Source organism: Neoarthrinium moseri, assembly GCF_022829205.1.
Source record: "Neoarthrinium moseri strain CBS 164.80 chromosome Unknown scaffold33_Wmoseri_CBS_16480, whole genome shotgun sequence".
NCBI lineage: Eukaryota > Fungi > Ascomycota > Sordariomycetes > Amphisphaeriales > Apiosporaceae > Neoarthrinium > Neoarthrinium moseri.
The window spans coordinates 77,296-92,357 of record NW_026055147.1 but is presented as its reverse complement, the minus strand read 5'-3'; the positions used below and the strand labels follow the sequence as shown (position 1 = coordinate 92,357).

Genomic DNA, 15,062 nt, shown 5'->3' with positions numbered 1-15,062 from the left:
CAAGATGCATCTAACCTTATTTGACGTTTCCCAGCAAACGGTCGTGATGGCAACTATGGCTTTGGCAACTGGATTGCCCGGTCCTAGGGTCTCAAACCCGCTTAAAGGGCCGTCTCTCTTCTGCTGTCTCGACCCTCTGTCATCTCATCTCTCACTACTGGTCCAGCAGCGACGTTCTAGACATCCTCCGAGTTCTGTACCGCCGTTCTGGACGTGGCCTACTACTCGGAGGTGAGGGTCGCGACGTGATATAGCACGTACCCAGCTCCGTTTGCTCACTTCCTTTCCTTTGGGTGGAATTGGTTGTGCCCCATGTCTCTCATACCCCAGTCCAAGCTCATCTCTCCATTCACCATGGAATCCACATCCTCGCCCGTTCACACCGATCCAGTTGCCCATTCACCTTCCGACGTGTCTTATTCCTCTGGAGCTTCCCATACCTCAACTCGAACCACGTCTCCTGCTACTTCCTCTCGTCGATCCTCCCCCCTCCTCGATCTCCATTATCTAACCACGACGCATATAGAGGGCGCCAACCACACACTGCTCGATACTCAGCCTAAGATGGACAGAAGAGCTTTCCAGCCAGTCAACGCCCGTCGGGACAAGCTCATCGCTGAGGGTGGTAGCGAGAACACACCCGACCATGACGGTTCTCAGTTTCAGCGACCGTTCCAGCAGGCTCAAGCCTTGAGATCTAGTGGAACCATTGGCGTCCAGGCAACACGAAGCCTCACTTCCAACAACTGGAGAACCCAGTCTATGGCTCAGGCTGTCAATGAGAATCTATACAACCCCTTCGATTCTGCTTCCCGTGCTCCCATGGGCTATGGCAGTCGTACTCCGACTTCGTTTCCGCTCGGGCCCCCTGCTCGAATGGATAACCAGCAGACCGGGATGATCGTTGCGAATATGGCCACCTTCTCTGACATTCAGCTTGACAACAGCTACGCCTACTGTTTCGATCGAGGTAATGGACAATACACCCGCCTTATACCTGCCGATATGCTTCCGCCTCTCCAGACCATCCCAGCCGTTCAGCAGGGCTGTCAGGGCATGATCGTTCTGCCCCAACCTCGATCTTTTCCCGCAAACGGCCGATCGAGTAACACTGAGCCGGTAGACCTCAGGGTAAGGCATTCCTTACACATTGCGGACGCATGAACACTTAGTTTCGGAGAATTGACAAGATAGCTTAGACTCCTCCTGCTACCCCTACAAGCCCTACGGACAATATTCAGGTGAGCATACTGTCACATCGAGGAAATTCTCATGCTGGCGCAGATGCGTCTCCTACATATTCAAGCTACTCAGTTCTTGCCAACCCCGAGTCCTACTCATCTGCTTCTTTTACCCCTGCTCAACTGTACTGCCCCCTTGATCCTGTGCAAACACAGGGGCGGCAACCTCGTCAAAGCTCAAGTTCGGCATCAACTTCGGCTAACTCTCCGTCTCTCACACGCCAACAGTCCCGAATCGACAACATTGTCGCCTCGACCCCGGCTACCCCGACGCACCACCACCAGCAACACGGCCACCACCCGACGAGCTCGGCAGGCTCTTCGCATGGCGGCCCGCAGCACCACCACCACAATCACAGCCACCAGCAGCAGCAACAGCAGCCCCAGCGGCGCCCCAAGATCTACTGTGACAAGTGGGTCCATGAGGGCGTATGTGCCTTCACCCAGCAGGGCTGCAAGTACAAGCACGAGATGCCCTTTGACAAGGCCACGCAGAACCAGCTGGGCCTGTTCCACGGCCTGCCGGCTTGGTGGAAGAAGCACCAGGCCGAGCTGGCGCGCCAGAGGGACGTCCCGGCCGCCGCCGGCACCCAGGCTGGCGGGTGTTCCACGGCAGGGGCCGGTGGTAGCCAGGGGTTGAGCACCAGCGTCAACCAAATTCGAGCCGCCGGTGAGAGGTCTGTGGGTGGTCTTGGGGGCCGAGGCAACCTCAGTAGTGGCGGTGGAAGTGTCGCGACCAATACTGCGTCCACTCTTGCCTGGCGACAGCGCAGCCAGGGGCTCGGCAACAACGGGAGCGACGACCGAGGCCGCGTGAGCCAGTTGGGCTCAGGCACCGGCGTAGGCGGCCACGGTGCCGGCTCACTCAGCGCCTCAGGTATGCCATAATCTTTGTCTTCTCCCTGACTTTAGAGCCAACTGACCATTTTGCCTGCTAGTTTGGAACCCGTCCCCCTTTGGCCCCATTGCACCTCCCCCTCGCGCGGCTGGCCAGGCCTCCCAGAGTTCGACCAGCCCGACAAGTGGTATAGGATCCAGTCTCCCCATCCCCACGGACAACCCGTACGCGTCCCTCGGGGACCTAGACGAGGACAAGAGTGAGGAGCAGGGCAACGGCGTCCAGCTGGCCTGAGAGACTTCGCCACTGTCGCCATTGTTGAGTCCACGGGTGTATCCGGACAAGAGACTTTTGGACCCATGGTTGGCATAGTGCCTGGAATCGTTCACGATGCATGATTTACGACTCGGAGAATGATCTGTCAAAGATTTGTCACTTGCCATATCTCGATGTCCTGTGTTGGCATCTTATTGCACTTAATTCACTCATTCAACCCACCCCGACTCTCATGTTATCGCCTTGTTGAGGTGCCTTTCCAGGATGTGTTCTCTGCTTTTGCCAACGCGTTCATGGATTACGACGACCATGATAACTGAATAACGAAATGTCACATCAACACTTTGCATTGCGGTTTGGTTCTTATGAGATTATGAGAATGTTATCATGCGAGGAAAATCAAAAGGTCGAACGGGATTCGCTGAGGGATCGTTGGCGGCAACGGGAGTGTGAATAATGGAGAAAAAGGACTCATGTATAATAGAGAGGGTTCGTGTCTTCAGCAATGACATTGATGATAGATGATTTCAGGCCAGATGATGTTGTCTGTAATCAGTTCTTTGCGTTCAGCCATAGACAAAGCGGTGCCAAAGTGCGCCATAAGCGTATAATTTATGTAACCTTGCATAAGTGTATTCAAGGTATATACTGATTCAGGGTTGCAATAAGACCAAGCGTAGGTTGCTGAGCATCCATTCTCATCGGCCTCCCTGGTCAGGTGCGTGAATGTGGGGAGTTTAGTGGGCTGGCAGGTTCGAACCTAGAGATCGATCACCGGTATGGTTTTCTCACTGCTCATGAGTTATGATTGCTTTTGAATGTGGGCGACCGACACCAAAATCTAAAGGCGTGAGCCCTCGCCATTGACGATACAACAATTCATTTTGCGAGAAATACGACAGCAAGTGGCCAAAGTGACTGTTGGTATGCCTCACTGCACTAGAGAATGCATACATAGGTACCTAAGGAAGTAAAAGAAAATTTCCGTTGCATAACCGACTTGGCTATTTACCCACTATTGACGCTCATCACCGTGATTCCGCCCGATGACAGGGCGGGTGCCTAAGATGCGGCGCATCTCGTGCATCATCGCCACAGAACTGATTGGTCCGCGAAAGGCTATAGCTGTGATATCTTTAATCGACTACTGCAGGAATGCAGTCTCGTACAATCCCACCGCCTTTTCGTCGATTCAGCCTCGCGGTCCCTCGCAGGTCTTGAGAGTTCGTGTCTTTCTTGACAGGTTAGGAGCACTTGACCTTGACCTACTTGTGGTATATTCAATACGGGCACCGTTATTAAAGACTCTTTGCCCTGTTATGCTTGAACAGGCATAGTGCTCGACGCTCTGTTCCGTCTAGTAAGGGCCTATTATCTCCATCATGGAGCCCGTTACAGCCATCGCACTCTTTTGCAATGTGCTGGACTTGCTCGAGAAGGCCTACAAGGTCACCCGGAAGGCGCAGGAAGCGTACGACTCCGGCAGCGGTTGGACAAGAGACCAAGAGACTCTGGCGGCCTTCACCACGAATATGGAGACTGTCTGCCATGAGCTGCAGAATAAGGCAAGCGATATCGCAGCAGTGGAGGCGCCATCGGCAGCGGAGGCAGAGCTGCAGAACGTTGCTCTAAGCTGCCAAGATCTGTCATCGAAGATCAGGTTACTGTTAGAGCGGTGTCAAATGAGGAACCAGAAGTCCATCACCGAGGTCATAAAATCTGCGTTTCGGTCAACTCTTCATAAACGAGAAATTGAAGACCTGAAGAAAGACCTCGAAATTGGCCAGAGGACTTTACAAACCGCATTGGCTTTATCAACCAGGTAAGAGTTCTTGTAGCACTACTGCGTGGTGGCCACTTCCTGCTTCATATTATGAGATTACCTCATCACTGCAGATTTAAACTGATTGCATTCAAGGACGCAGCTCGGTTTAGTATTAACTGAGCTCAAAAGAAGTAATACCGACCTCGGAAATAATGGGAGTCGCTTGAGACAATTACGAAATAGTCTTGGGTTTCCGACAGAAAATGTATACGAGCACTTGGTAGAAGCTCTCTCAGTCACCAGGTCATCATACCTTGATCTCAGGTTGGCAACAGTACTGCGAGCATTGGGTGGCAACCCAGGCAGCGGCTCATTGAATCCTCGGTATGATGAAGTCGTCGAAGCTGCCGCCAAGACGTTCGAGCGGGTTTTCACTGCGCCAGATAGGATGAAAGCCCTCGAACCAGACTTGACGATTAATTTTGTCGAGTGGCTACAGCAAGGCGAAGGAGTGTTTCATCTTGCGGGTAAACCTGGCTCTGGGAAATCTACTCTCATGAAATTCTTATTTGACCATCCTGAAACGAAGAAGCATCTTCTGCAATGGGCTGCCGAAGAGAAACTCATCCTCGCGAGGTTTTTCTTCTGGAAAGCAGACCCGAGGCAGAACGGGATGATGGGATTGAAGCGAGGTATACTGCATGACATCATTAAACAAGCGCCTGATTTATGCGAACGACTCTTTCCACAGGTCCGAACAACGAGTTTGCCCTTAGATTCGATATCTCAGTCTCAACTGGATAATAGAGAGGTCTCGCAGGCCTTTGATACTCTGATGCAGGACACCACGATCCTAGGCGGCTTTCGTGTCTGTCTTTTCCTCGACGGACTTGACGAGTTTGACGGCCGCGCTAATCCTGAGGATCATACACAGCTTGTCAACAGTATTCTGATGTGGAACACCAAACTACAACGACGCATGAAATTATGTGTTTCCAGCAGAGAGCAACCACCTTTCACCAACATGACAGTACAAGGCAGAATACACCTCCAAAATCTCACGCAAGGCGATATACTCGTGTTTGTCTTCCAAAACCTACGATCACATTGGCGTTTTCAGCATCTCAAGGCATCCGCTCGGGAGCGGACATCCAGGGATGGACCCCCCAGCACACAAGTTATAAACACATGTGATAGGTGTAACCGCAACCTCACAACAGATTGTCTCATAGAAAATATCGTCGAAAAGGCAGAGGGTGTATTTCTGTGGGCTTCGCTGTTGATCAAGGACTTGCGCAAACGCCTAGATACCGGAACGACCCTAGAAGCCTTACACAATCGAGTCGGCGAAGTACCGACTGGCTTGAATGATATCATCAGCTATACACTGGATTGCATTGAACAACAACATCAACTCGAAGCTGCGGTACTTTTCAGATTGATAATGGATCAGTCGATGAGTTCTAAGCTGAGGTTGAATGACGAGAAAAACTTCTTGAAGTACACAACTTGGCCCGAAGTTACTCTGGTAGCGGTTTCGTACTTCTTTGACGCGATCGATATTTCTCGGAATTGTCCTTCCAGATATGTGCGCAAAGACACCATGACACCTGCCGACAACTCTGAAAGGCTTGCCGTTGCTACAGATAGAGTCTACGGTCGCTGTAATGGCCTTTTGGAAATCCAGTACGCCAAGGATGACCCTAGCTCCCGTACCGATCCCTTCTCAAGGTATCAAGATACACTTCTGCGCTCAACAGTAACATTTGTGCATCGATCCATTATCGAATGTATCGAGGCTTGGTTGCGACAGGAACACATCCAGATGGCTTTGGAAATGCAAAGCTATGGCCAGTGGCTATGTCATATAATGTTTGACTACATCGATTTCACATACCTGAGGAACAGCCCATGCAACCTGGCCTGGCTGGTTCACGATATGAGTTGGCTGCTTTTTATCATAGATCAGCATGGACTATTTGCCCAAAAAGAGATCATCAGGCTTTTGAAGGATTTCGATGCGAGTTGTCTTCTCCCTCTATTCGGAACGCCAGGTTCTTGGAGTATCTGCAATATCAAGAAACGGAACCGATTTTGCATTTTCTCAACTGGCCACGAGGAACTATACTCGCTGATTCTCGCTTCAGCCCAATTCAACATTCATGAAATTATTGAAACCTGGCTCTCGGTTATAGATACGAACTGCAATGATAATCTTGTAGCACTTCTCCTGCTATCCACTTTGAACCCGAATGTGCTCAGTTGGAGGCCATATTGCACTCGAACGCTTCGATTTCTCCTCCAGCAAGGCTTCTGTTTGGAGACTAAATTTTCAGGCCCTTATATCTATTCGGACTCGCCCTCGGGGGCTAGATGGGTCTGTCATGTCGAGCCAACTGTCTGGCAGTTATTTTTGATGTATACGTTTGTCCAGGGCGACAACGATATCGACTCCGATGATCGACGAGGGGATACTTGCCAGATAATGCAAGTCTGTTTGGAGCATGGAGCCAACGCATGGACCTGGGTAGTGTCTGAAGATAAATCCGTGAAGTTCTACACGAGACAGCATGGATACCCAACGCATGTTGCCACGTTTACCTGGCGTGACAGGGCAACATATAAAAAAGGAAATGACGCCATCCTTCGGGACCTTTCAAGACCAGGCAAAGTCATAACAATGCGAAATTGGGTTGAGCGCTTCAAGCCCACCAACGCTGTTATCATCCTACGACTAATGGATGAAAACATGGACAGAATTAAACAGCAAGAAATCTATAATAACAAGGTGGCCTTCCGGGAGTTGCCTTTGTTTGATGGAGACGGGCGGAACGAAAAGGAGATCAAAAGACAGAAGAGTGCGATCGAAGATTTGAGACAATCCACATATGAAGGGAAGCAGAACGGCAGATACCGGACTTTGGCTAGTTTCGCAGGTGAGTGAATGCCTGGTGCTTTCCCTACGAAACAAGACTAATTGTGTATTAGGAGTGTTGATTATTGCTATCACAGTTTGGGCTTATTATTCCTTGCTGCTTTTTGTCTAAACAGTCTACAGATCTGACAAATTGACCACCGATGACAGGTCTGCTACGCTTTAATGGTCACATAAATCTGGTGTTCTATAAAAATTTCGAGTTTCATAATAGAGTGAGAAAGCGAAAGGAAAGGCCATAGAGATTGCAGACGAAGAACCAACCAGAATGACTTCTCGGTTTATGATGCCCATCTATTCCGAAAGGCAGAAGGCTTTGAAACCCAGGACAATGGAGCTATCTCAGTGATTCTGTGCAGTAATGGAATGGATCATAGTAGATGGCCATACTCTTGTTCTATCGAGGCTCCTTGATTCAATCTCAACACATGGATGGTCGTGGATTATGTGGCAGTGCCGCGTTGGAGTAAACGGCCTGGTAAGAGATTCTAACAACATCAAGCTGCGTTTGATTTTTTTTAATTTTTTTTTTGGCCCATATGTACGAGTCAACCATTGAATATGTCGTAATATCAAGGGGTCTTAATCATGGGTACGATGTGAAGCAAGTTGAAGGAATGGCAGTCACGTGACTCATATTCAGGGGGGCTATTCAGGTGCGTGATGATGAGCAATCATGGGAGACAGAAAAAAAAATTGAATGACAGCACAAATTGAACTGGCAACCTCATTAATATTCCGAAAGGAATGAAAAAAAAAAAAAAATGGCGTCCTTTACCGCTCAGCCAGAGCGTAGCAGTTTTCCGTCAGTGCCCCTCCCCTATCCTGGACGGCTCTCCCCAGGCGTAACCTGTGAGGCGAGAACTTTCCCAACTATTGCAACTTAAGTAGGGTGTTTTCATTCCTTGTTTTTCATTGGCTACATGCTTGGACTTATTATTGACTGAGGCTCACACACTGACTTCGTTAGTGACATCTCACATGGTCCCATTCTGAACAGGAGCGCCAGCCCGGAGGCACTTTTGGGCCACGTTTTTGTAGACCCGCAGTCCCTCTCACGATCTCTCACATATTCATCAGTTCTTCGCACTCTCACCCCCTCCGAACAGCGAGCCCAGAATATCGAGGTTCAGGTTCCCGCCACTGAAGACGATACCCACGTCGGCGCCCTCGGCGCCGTACTCGCGCTCGACCAAGGCGCGGAAATCCTCGTTGTAGAGGGCGACGGCCAGGGGCACGGCGGCGCTGGGCTCTATGACCATCTTGAAGCGCTCGAGCACGAGGCGCAAGGCGTCGCGGATCTCGGCCTCGGTGACGCTGTAGAAGCCCTCGACCAGGCGGCGCTCGTAGATCACGGACCACGGCACCCTGCCGAGGGGCGTGCGCAGGCCGTCGGCCACCGTCAGCGTCTTGACCGTCTCGACGCGCGTGCCCGACTCGAAGCCGCGCTTGGCGTCGTCGGCGCCCTCGAACGACGGCTCGCACCCGAACACCCGGATCCCCGTGCCCTCGCACGACAGCGCCACGCCCGACAGCATGCCGCCGCCGCCGCAGGGCGCCAGGATGATGTCGAGCTGGTTGCGGCGCTTGGTCTTGGCGCCGCTGCTTGACGGCTCTGGTTTCCTCTCGCCCCTTTCCTGCTTCGTGACGGGCGCGGCGAAGCTGCACTTCCCGCTGGGCGGATCGCTCTCGGCCTCGGTCATCATCCGTGCCGCGTCCTCCTGCAGCTCCAGCCCAAGCGTGCCCTGGCCCAGCACGATGTCCGGATGGTCGTAAGGCGGGACCAGGCGAGCCCCTGTCTCCTCGATAACCTTGGCAGCGGCGGCCTCGCGCTCGACTGAGGTGCTACCGCTAAAGATGACCTTGGCGCCGTAGCCGCGGGTAGCAGCAATCTTGGCCGGTGGCGAGATGTCCGGCATCACGATGTACGCCGGGATGCCATTTGTGCGTGCGGCGAGAGCGAGTGCTTGTGCGTGGTTCCCTGGCGAGCGAGCGTTAGAGGTGAAAGGGGTATATATGGGATGCGTGTGAGGCCTCATAGCCAGGACTTGGCGCTCCAGGAAGATGATCCACAGCACATACGACTCAGGTTCAAAGTCATACTGATCACGAGCCCGCCCGGTGTTGCCACATCTTATACGTCTTTCCTGCAACAATCACTTACCTGAACTGTGAGTGACAACCCCCTTTTCTTTACCTCCGCCAGCTAACCAGCCAGGCTCTTGCTTCAACTTCTCGATCGCATCTGTAGCACTGGTCAGAGGTTTGTCGTACAATATGCAGATTTCCCGTGGCTGCTAGAGAAAGAGTTTCTCTCGCCATATCCATCGTTTCTCAAGGACGGGTTCAAACTCGTCCCACCCTCCCCTCTTCTCCCACCCACCGTTCTCCCTCCCGAACCTAGCATCCAGCAGGTGCCGACACCGAACCCACGAGAGAACAGAAGTCCAAAGGAAACCCAATGACAGGAAAATCCACTTTAGGAGAAAGCCAAGAATAAAGAGAGAAAAAGGGCAGGGAAAAGGGAAGACTCACGGAAAGCCCCCCTGACCTTGAACGCGCCGACGCGCTGCAGGTTCTCGCACTTGAACCAGAGGCGGACGGCCGGGCTGGCGGGCGGCTGGGCCCGGCCCTCCCACTCGGTGCCGACCAGGTCCTCCGGGCGCCGGGCCGTCGACGCCAGCGACGTCAGCGTGGCGTTGGTCAGCGTGGGCGTGTGGTGCACGAAGGGCCGGACCAGGTCGTGGGCCGCCTGGACCGAGGCGCGGGTCAGGGGCGCCGATGTCGCCGGGTCCGCCATCTTGGTCCTTCGTTTTCTATGGTGCCAGTCTACCCGTGCTTGCTCAGGTTCAGTATAGGGTATATCCGCTATCCGGGTTCCGTTCGTCGGAGTGGGTTGGTTTGTCTGGCTTGTGGGAGAGTGACGAGAGCTGAGTGGAGCTGCGGGCACAGAGGAGATGGAGGATCAGCCAGGTGGGAAAGTATGGGGACTTGGGACGGAGAGCGGACGGGGTCCACAGCGTGAGATGAGAGATTGACGAAAGGGACAGAAAATGAAGAAAGGAAGGAGACAGCTGGTGTTGAGGATCTAGTTATCAGGCTAGCTGGGGAAGGGGGAGGAAGGCGATGGAACGAACATAGCCCGCCTACTCTCGGTATAGAAGTCCCATGGGTGAAGTTTGCGGTCTTTTAGTATGATATGATACTGGAGCGCCTTGCAGTCGCGTGCGGCGGAGCGACGTCGAAGAGGAAAATCCAGGGCCGCCGGAGAACAAAGCTTAGCCTCGGGCTTGGTATACCGATACCAGGCAGTCACAGGCAGCAGAGTATAGCAGTTCGGTCGGGGTTGCAGTCCTATTCAGGGCGGGTCTGCCGTACACCCATCGGCGCATCCCCCAGGGTGGAACTGCTAGGAAAGGGGCCGAATGAGAACGGCCGAATTGCCAATGGGGACAGTCATTGGGGCCGCGTCCGATAGCGGAGTTCCACGAATCAGGAGCTTTTTGGCGACTTCGTGGCTGGTCACTGCAACAAGAAGAAGACAACGGCGGTACACATAGAGTAGGAAAGGAAACACCCGCTCTATTCGTGCAAAAGCTCACGGAAATATATGAGCTTACGAGACAGATAAAACTTTTCTCAGACCATATCCCGAAATCCTCGTAACAGCCAAGGGAATCCCTGAATATAAGTACAAAAAGCTGCCCTGGGAAATACACTCCAGCCATTCACAAAAACCGTCCAATTGATCTCCGAGCACCATCCCCTTATTTCTGGTTCTCGGGGCGGAGGGAACTGTGACATCGTGTTAGTAATTTGCGGGAATGACATCAGCAAGTAGGCTAGGGCGGGGAACGTACCGGACGGCCTTGCCGGCTCTCCAGATCTCCAGGTTGCGGATCTCCTCCATCTCGGCCTCGAACTTCTCACGGTAGTCCTTCTGGCCGTTGTAGTCCAGGGATCGCTGGGTCTCGGTGCCGTCACGGACGGAGTCGTACAGGTCGTTGAAGACGGGCTTCAGGGCGGCACGGAACTTGGGGGTCCAGTCGATGGCGCCGCGGCGGGCGGTGGTGGAGCAGGCCTCGTACATCCAGTCCATGCCGTTGGCACCGATCAGCGGGTAGAGGGACTGGGTAGCCTCCTCGACGGTCTCGTTGAAGGCCTCGCTGGGGCTGTGGCCACGCTCACGGAGGACCTCGTACTGGGCGAGGAACATGCCGTGGATACCGCCCATCAGGCAGCCACGCTCACCGTAGAGATCCGAGTAGACCTCCTTCTCGAAGGTGGTCTTGTAGAGGTAGCCGGAGCCGACGGCGACACCGAGGGCGCAGGCCTTCTCCTCGGCCTTGCCGGTGACGTCCTGGAAGACGGCAAAGGACGAGTTGATGCCACGGCCCTCGCGGAAGAGGGAGCGGACGGTGCGGCCGGAACCCTTGGGGGCGACGAGGATGACATCAATGTCGGTGGGGACATCGACCTTGGTGACGTCCTTGAAGACGGGGGAGAAACCGTGGGAGAAGTACAGGGTCTTGCCCTTGGTGAGCTGGGGCTTGATGGCGGGCCAGGTCTCGCTCTGGGCGGCATCGGAGAGCAGGTTCATGATGATGGTACCCTTGGAGATGGCCTCGTCGACCTCGAACAGGTTCTTGCCGGGGACCCAGCCATCCTGCTGGGCGTCCTTCCACGACTGGCCGTTCTTTCGGACACCAATGATGACGTTGAGGCCGTTGTCACGGAGGTTGAGACCCTGGCCGTGGCCTTGCGAACCGTAGCCGATGAGGGCGAGGGTGTCGTTCTTGAAGTATTCCTGGACGGGGTTGTTAGCCATTTGGGAGGTATTCTTTTATTTTTTTTATTTTACTGTTTCGTTTTCAATCAACTTACCAAGAGCTTCTCCTTGGGCCAGTCGGCACGCTCTGTATGGTGGCATGATGTGTTAGCTATGCTTTCCCGCCATCTCTCGTATCCTCATCATCCGCCCGGAGCTTGATGAGTCGAGTCTGTAGAGCTTACCGTAGACCTCCTCCTTGGTTCCGGCAAAGTCAATGGTCTTGACACCGCGGACCTGCTGGCGGGCGACGGCAGGACGGGCGGCGGCCTTGACGGCGGTGGCCCTCACGGCGCCGCGGGCAGCAGCGACGAAGGTGCGCCTCTGGACGGCGGGCGAGGCCAGCTGACGGGCCAATGGGGCGCGCAGGGCGTTGGAGAAGCTTTTGGAGGCCATGGTAGGGGAGGGAGATGTGTGAATGACGGGAGTGGAGATCTGTCTGAGCAGCACGAGAGAGGAAGGTCGGAAAGGCGTCCGTACTTATTATGTACTAATTGTCTAAGAAGCCAGAAGGCCGGGGATGGGTCAGAATTTTTTCTGGTCCTGCGCCGGAGGGATGCTGCAACTGACTCCCAATGGCGATCCACCCGGGGCAGCCAGAGTCAGCGAGAGCTAAGGGCTGCTAGAGCTAGCTCGTCCAGCGATCTCGGCGGTCTGCGGTGAGCGCCAGGGCACCAGCACCAGGACGCCAGGGCGCCAGAGCGCCTCTGCCAGGCCCTGCATGGCTTGGCCCCAGGTCTGCCACGTCTGCCGGCCCCATCCCCCACCCGTATGCTCGTGCCCGCCAGCTGCCCCGGCCGGCCCAGCTGGCCCACCAAGGGTCCCCCTACTTGCCTACCACACAGTCAGCACCACCTGGGCATGGACTTGACGGGGCCCTAGGCCCCCACCCCCCTTCAGTGGCCCCTGACTGGTCCGCTGGTCGGCGGCGTGTGCTCCAAGACTGGGGCTCTGCTGGGGTACAGCGACCCCGGTCCGTCGGGCTAGCGGCCAATCAGCGCCCGGGCTGCTTCCGCTTCCGCATTGCGACATCTGTGGTTCGCCCGCTTCCAGACTTCCCTCCAGACGAGCGACACCAGCTCCGGGCATGAACGACACAGTCATCCATCACCGCCTGAGCAGCTCTATCGAACTGGACAGCACCTGAGTATCTACATGCATACGTAGTGTCTGCTAACTTGAAGCGATACAGTACACACGACAACCACAAGATTGCCCCAATGATATACGTCGTAGCATCGTAGCATCGTAGCATCGTAGCACCGTAGCATTGTGGCCACTTCCTTGGTCGTGGAGCACAAAGCCGGCACGGAGATCTAGACTATCGTCTCCCGACCTCGCTGCCATTGGATGGGTACCTTCCTCGCCATGCTATGTGTGTACTGTGGAACATACCGGCAGAGCGTCAGACTGTCTTACTGCATACACAGTCAAGCATCGCTTAACTTCTACCTCCCAGCACCTTCAGGACTCCAGGATAGTACATGCGCAAAGACCGTCAAGTATAGATCAAATATGTACGTTTGCCCGCTGCTCGTCTACACTATCAGCCTACGTATATCGAGTGCAAGACGAAAAGGAACCGAGTATAGCTATGCCGCTTTCACAAAACTGTCATTCCATCTTGCGTCTATGTTGAGCATGGTTTCCCTGCTTGCCATGCCATGCTATGCATCGATCGAATTCTTGGCCAAAAAAAAAAAAAACAATTGACAAACAAACGCTGCCACACGCGAAAGCAGGAGACCCAGAACCTTCTCGGGGCTCCAAAGCAAAGAGATATAATCCGAGGAACGCCCCTGAACAAATGTACGCTTCTAGCATCTAATGTGGCATCCCCCATCCAGCCGGCGCATGCTTCGCACCGGGCCCTAGCTCATCCTCGTCCTTCTACGGTGCCTTGGTCTTGCCGGCCCTGGTGCTCCTCGAAGTCTTTGCCCTCTTGGCCGGCGCTGGAGCCACCGCGTTGGTCATAGTATGGGTGAAAGTAGCTGTGGTGGCTGCGTTGGTCGTGCTGGCGCTCGCGCTCCCACTCCCGCCCGCCGTCACGGCCGTGGTCGTGGTCGTGGTCGTGGTCGTGGTCGTGGTCGCGGGCTTCGGCTTGCTGGGCCGGGCAGACTCAGGTCCTTGATCGTCCTACTTCACAAGCACCCGGTCGTATGGGTTCCCCTTGACCGAGCCGCCGCCCATCGACGTCTTGACGTTCCGCCTGAAGTTGTCTCTGCTCTGCCGCAGGTCCTCGGCCGCCTCCTTGTTGAGCGGGTCCGACGCGTTGGGCTCCAGGAACAGGAACTGAAGGCCGACGATAACGGCGTTCAGGTTCAGCACCGGCTTCCAGTCCTCGCGCAGGATGTTCAGGCAGACCTTGCCCTCCAGGTCGATGTTGGGGTGGTAGATCTTCTGCTGGCAGCGGACCTTGGGCGGCTCGTGGGGGTAGTTCTGGCTCATGTTGAAGGTGAAGGTGAAGCGGCCGCCGTTGTACAAGCCTTCGTCGGGCGTGATGGCGAGGACAAAGTTGAGGATGTCGTCGGGGTCGGGGAACTCGGTCTTCATGGTCGAGCCTAGGGACAGCTCGGACAGATCTGTGGAGGTGGGCACGCGTCAGCTTGTCGCTCTGAGATGTCCAGGCCCGGCGGCGCGGGTGCCGATCGACGAGGGACCTCGAGGGGCGGCACTGCATCAACCGGCCTAGATCGCCTTCTTACCTTTCTGGACCCGAAGTTGGGCGGCCGTCACCTTCTTCTTCTTGCCCGCAGCTGCGTCGGCGTTATCCGCCTTCTGCTGCTCTTTTTTCTAGGGGATAGACAGGTCAGCCTAGGTTTCCGGCCATGGTCGTCTGCGTCTTCTCGAGCGCAGGGGGCGAACGAGCAACTCACCATGGACCATATCTTCAACATCGTGGCGGCGGTTCGCGAGAATATGGGACGAAGGAAGGTTTGGCGGGGTGGGAAACTATCGAGACTGATGACGGGAGCGGGGAGGGCGGCGATAGGAAAATGGCGGAGCGTGGTGGGGTGGAACAAGGCAGAGAGGATTGCAAGGCGACAACGTCGGCCCAGACTTCAGGAGACTCGGGCTTTGAGATGTCCTCGACCGAGGCGGCGCGCTGCAGGAGGCTGGTCGCCGTTCGAGAGAAGAAAGAGAAGGGGCCGAAAGGTTGAGTATTGTAGTTCAGGCAC

The 15,062-nt window shown here is 54.7% G+C and overlaps 5 protein-coding genes across 5 annotated transcripts; 2 read left to right on the top strand and 3 right to left on the bottom strand.

The window, feature by feature from the left end:
- Nucleotides 1-354: 354 nt before the first annotated feature.
- Nucleotides 355-2,373, top strand: JN550_008079 (uncharacterized protein; the record flags this gene model as incomplete). Its single annotated transcript, XM_049320002.1, has 4 exons — nt 355-1,131; nt 1,200-1,241; nt 1,470-2,118; nt 2,180-2,373. The coding sequence occupies 4 exons, from the start codon at nt 355-357 to the stop codon at nt 2,371-2,373; spliced, it is 1,662 nt and encodes a 553-aa protein (XP_049169866.1).
- A 1,364-nt stretch (nt 2,374-3,737) lies between these two features.
- On the top strand, nt 3,738-7,064 carry JN550_008078 (uncharacterized protein; the record flags this gene model as incomplete). The annotated part of the gene is made up of 2 exons (XM_049320001.1): nt 3,738-4,177; nt 4,445-7,064. The coding sequence occupies 2 exons, from the start codon at nt 3,738-3,740 to the stop codon at nt 7,062-7,064; spliced, it is 3,060 nt and encodes a 1,019-aa protein (XP_049169865.1).
- Nucleotides 7,065-8,131: 1,067 nt separating this feature from the next.
- JN550_008077 (uncharacterized protein) lies at nt 8,132-9,855 on the bottom strand (the record flags this gene model as incomplete). Its single annotated transcript, XM_049319999.1, has 3 exons — nt 8,132-9,036; nt 9,220-9,300; nt 9,591-9,855. 3 exons carry the CDS (start codon nt 9,853-9,855, stop codon nt 8,132-8,134), a joined length of 1,251 nt encoding a protein of 416 aa, XP_049169864.1.
- A 967-nt stretch (nt 9,856-10,822) lies between these two features.
- JN550_008076 (uncharacterized protein) lies at nt 10,823-12,279 on the bottom strand (the record flags this gene model as incomplete). Its single annotated transcript, XM_049319998.1, has 4 exons — nt 10,823-10,850; nt 10,916-11,862; nt 11,940-11,971; nt 12,069-12,279. The coding sequence occupies 4 exons, from the start codon at nt 12,277-12,279 to the stop codon at nt 10,823-10,825; spliced, it is 1,218 nt and encodes a 405-aa protein (XP_049169863.1).
- A 1,480-nt stretch (nt 12,280-13,759) lies between these two features.
- Nucleotides 13,760-14,780, bottom strand: JN550_008075 (uncharacterized protein; the record flags this gene model as incomplete). The annotated part of the gene is made up of 4 exons (XM_049319997.1): nt 13,760-13,883; nt 14,024-14,465; nt 14,589-14,676; nt 14,760-14,780. 4 exons carry the CDS (start codon nt 14,778-14,780, stop codon nt 13,760-13,762), a joined length of 675 nt encoding a protein of 224 aa, XP_049169862.1.
- Between the last annotated feature and the right edge of the window lie 282 nt (nt 14,781-15,062).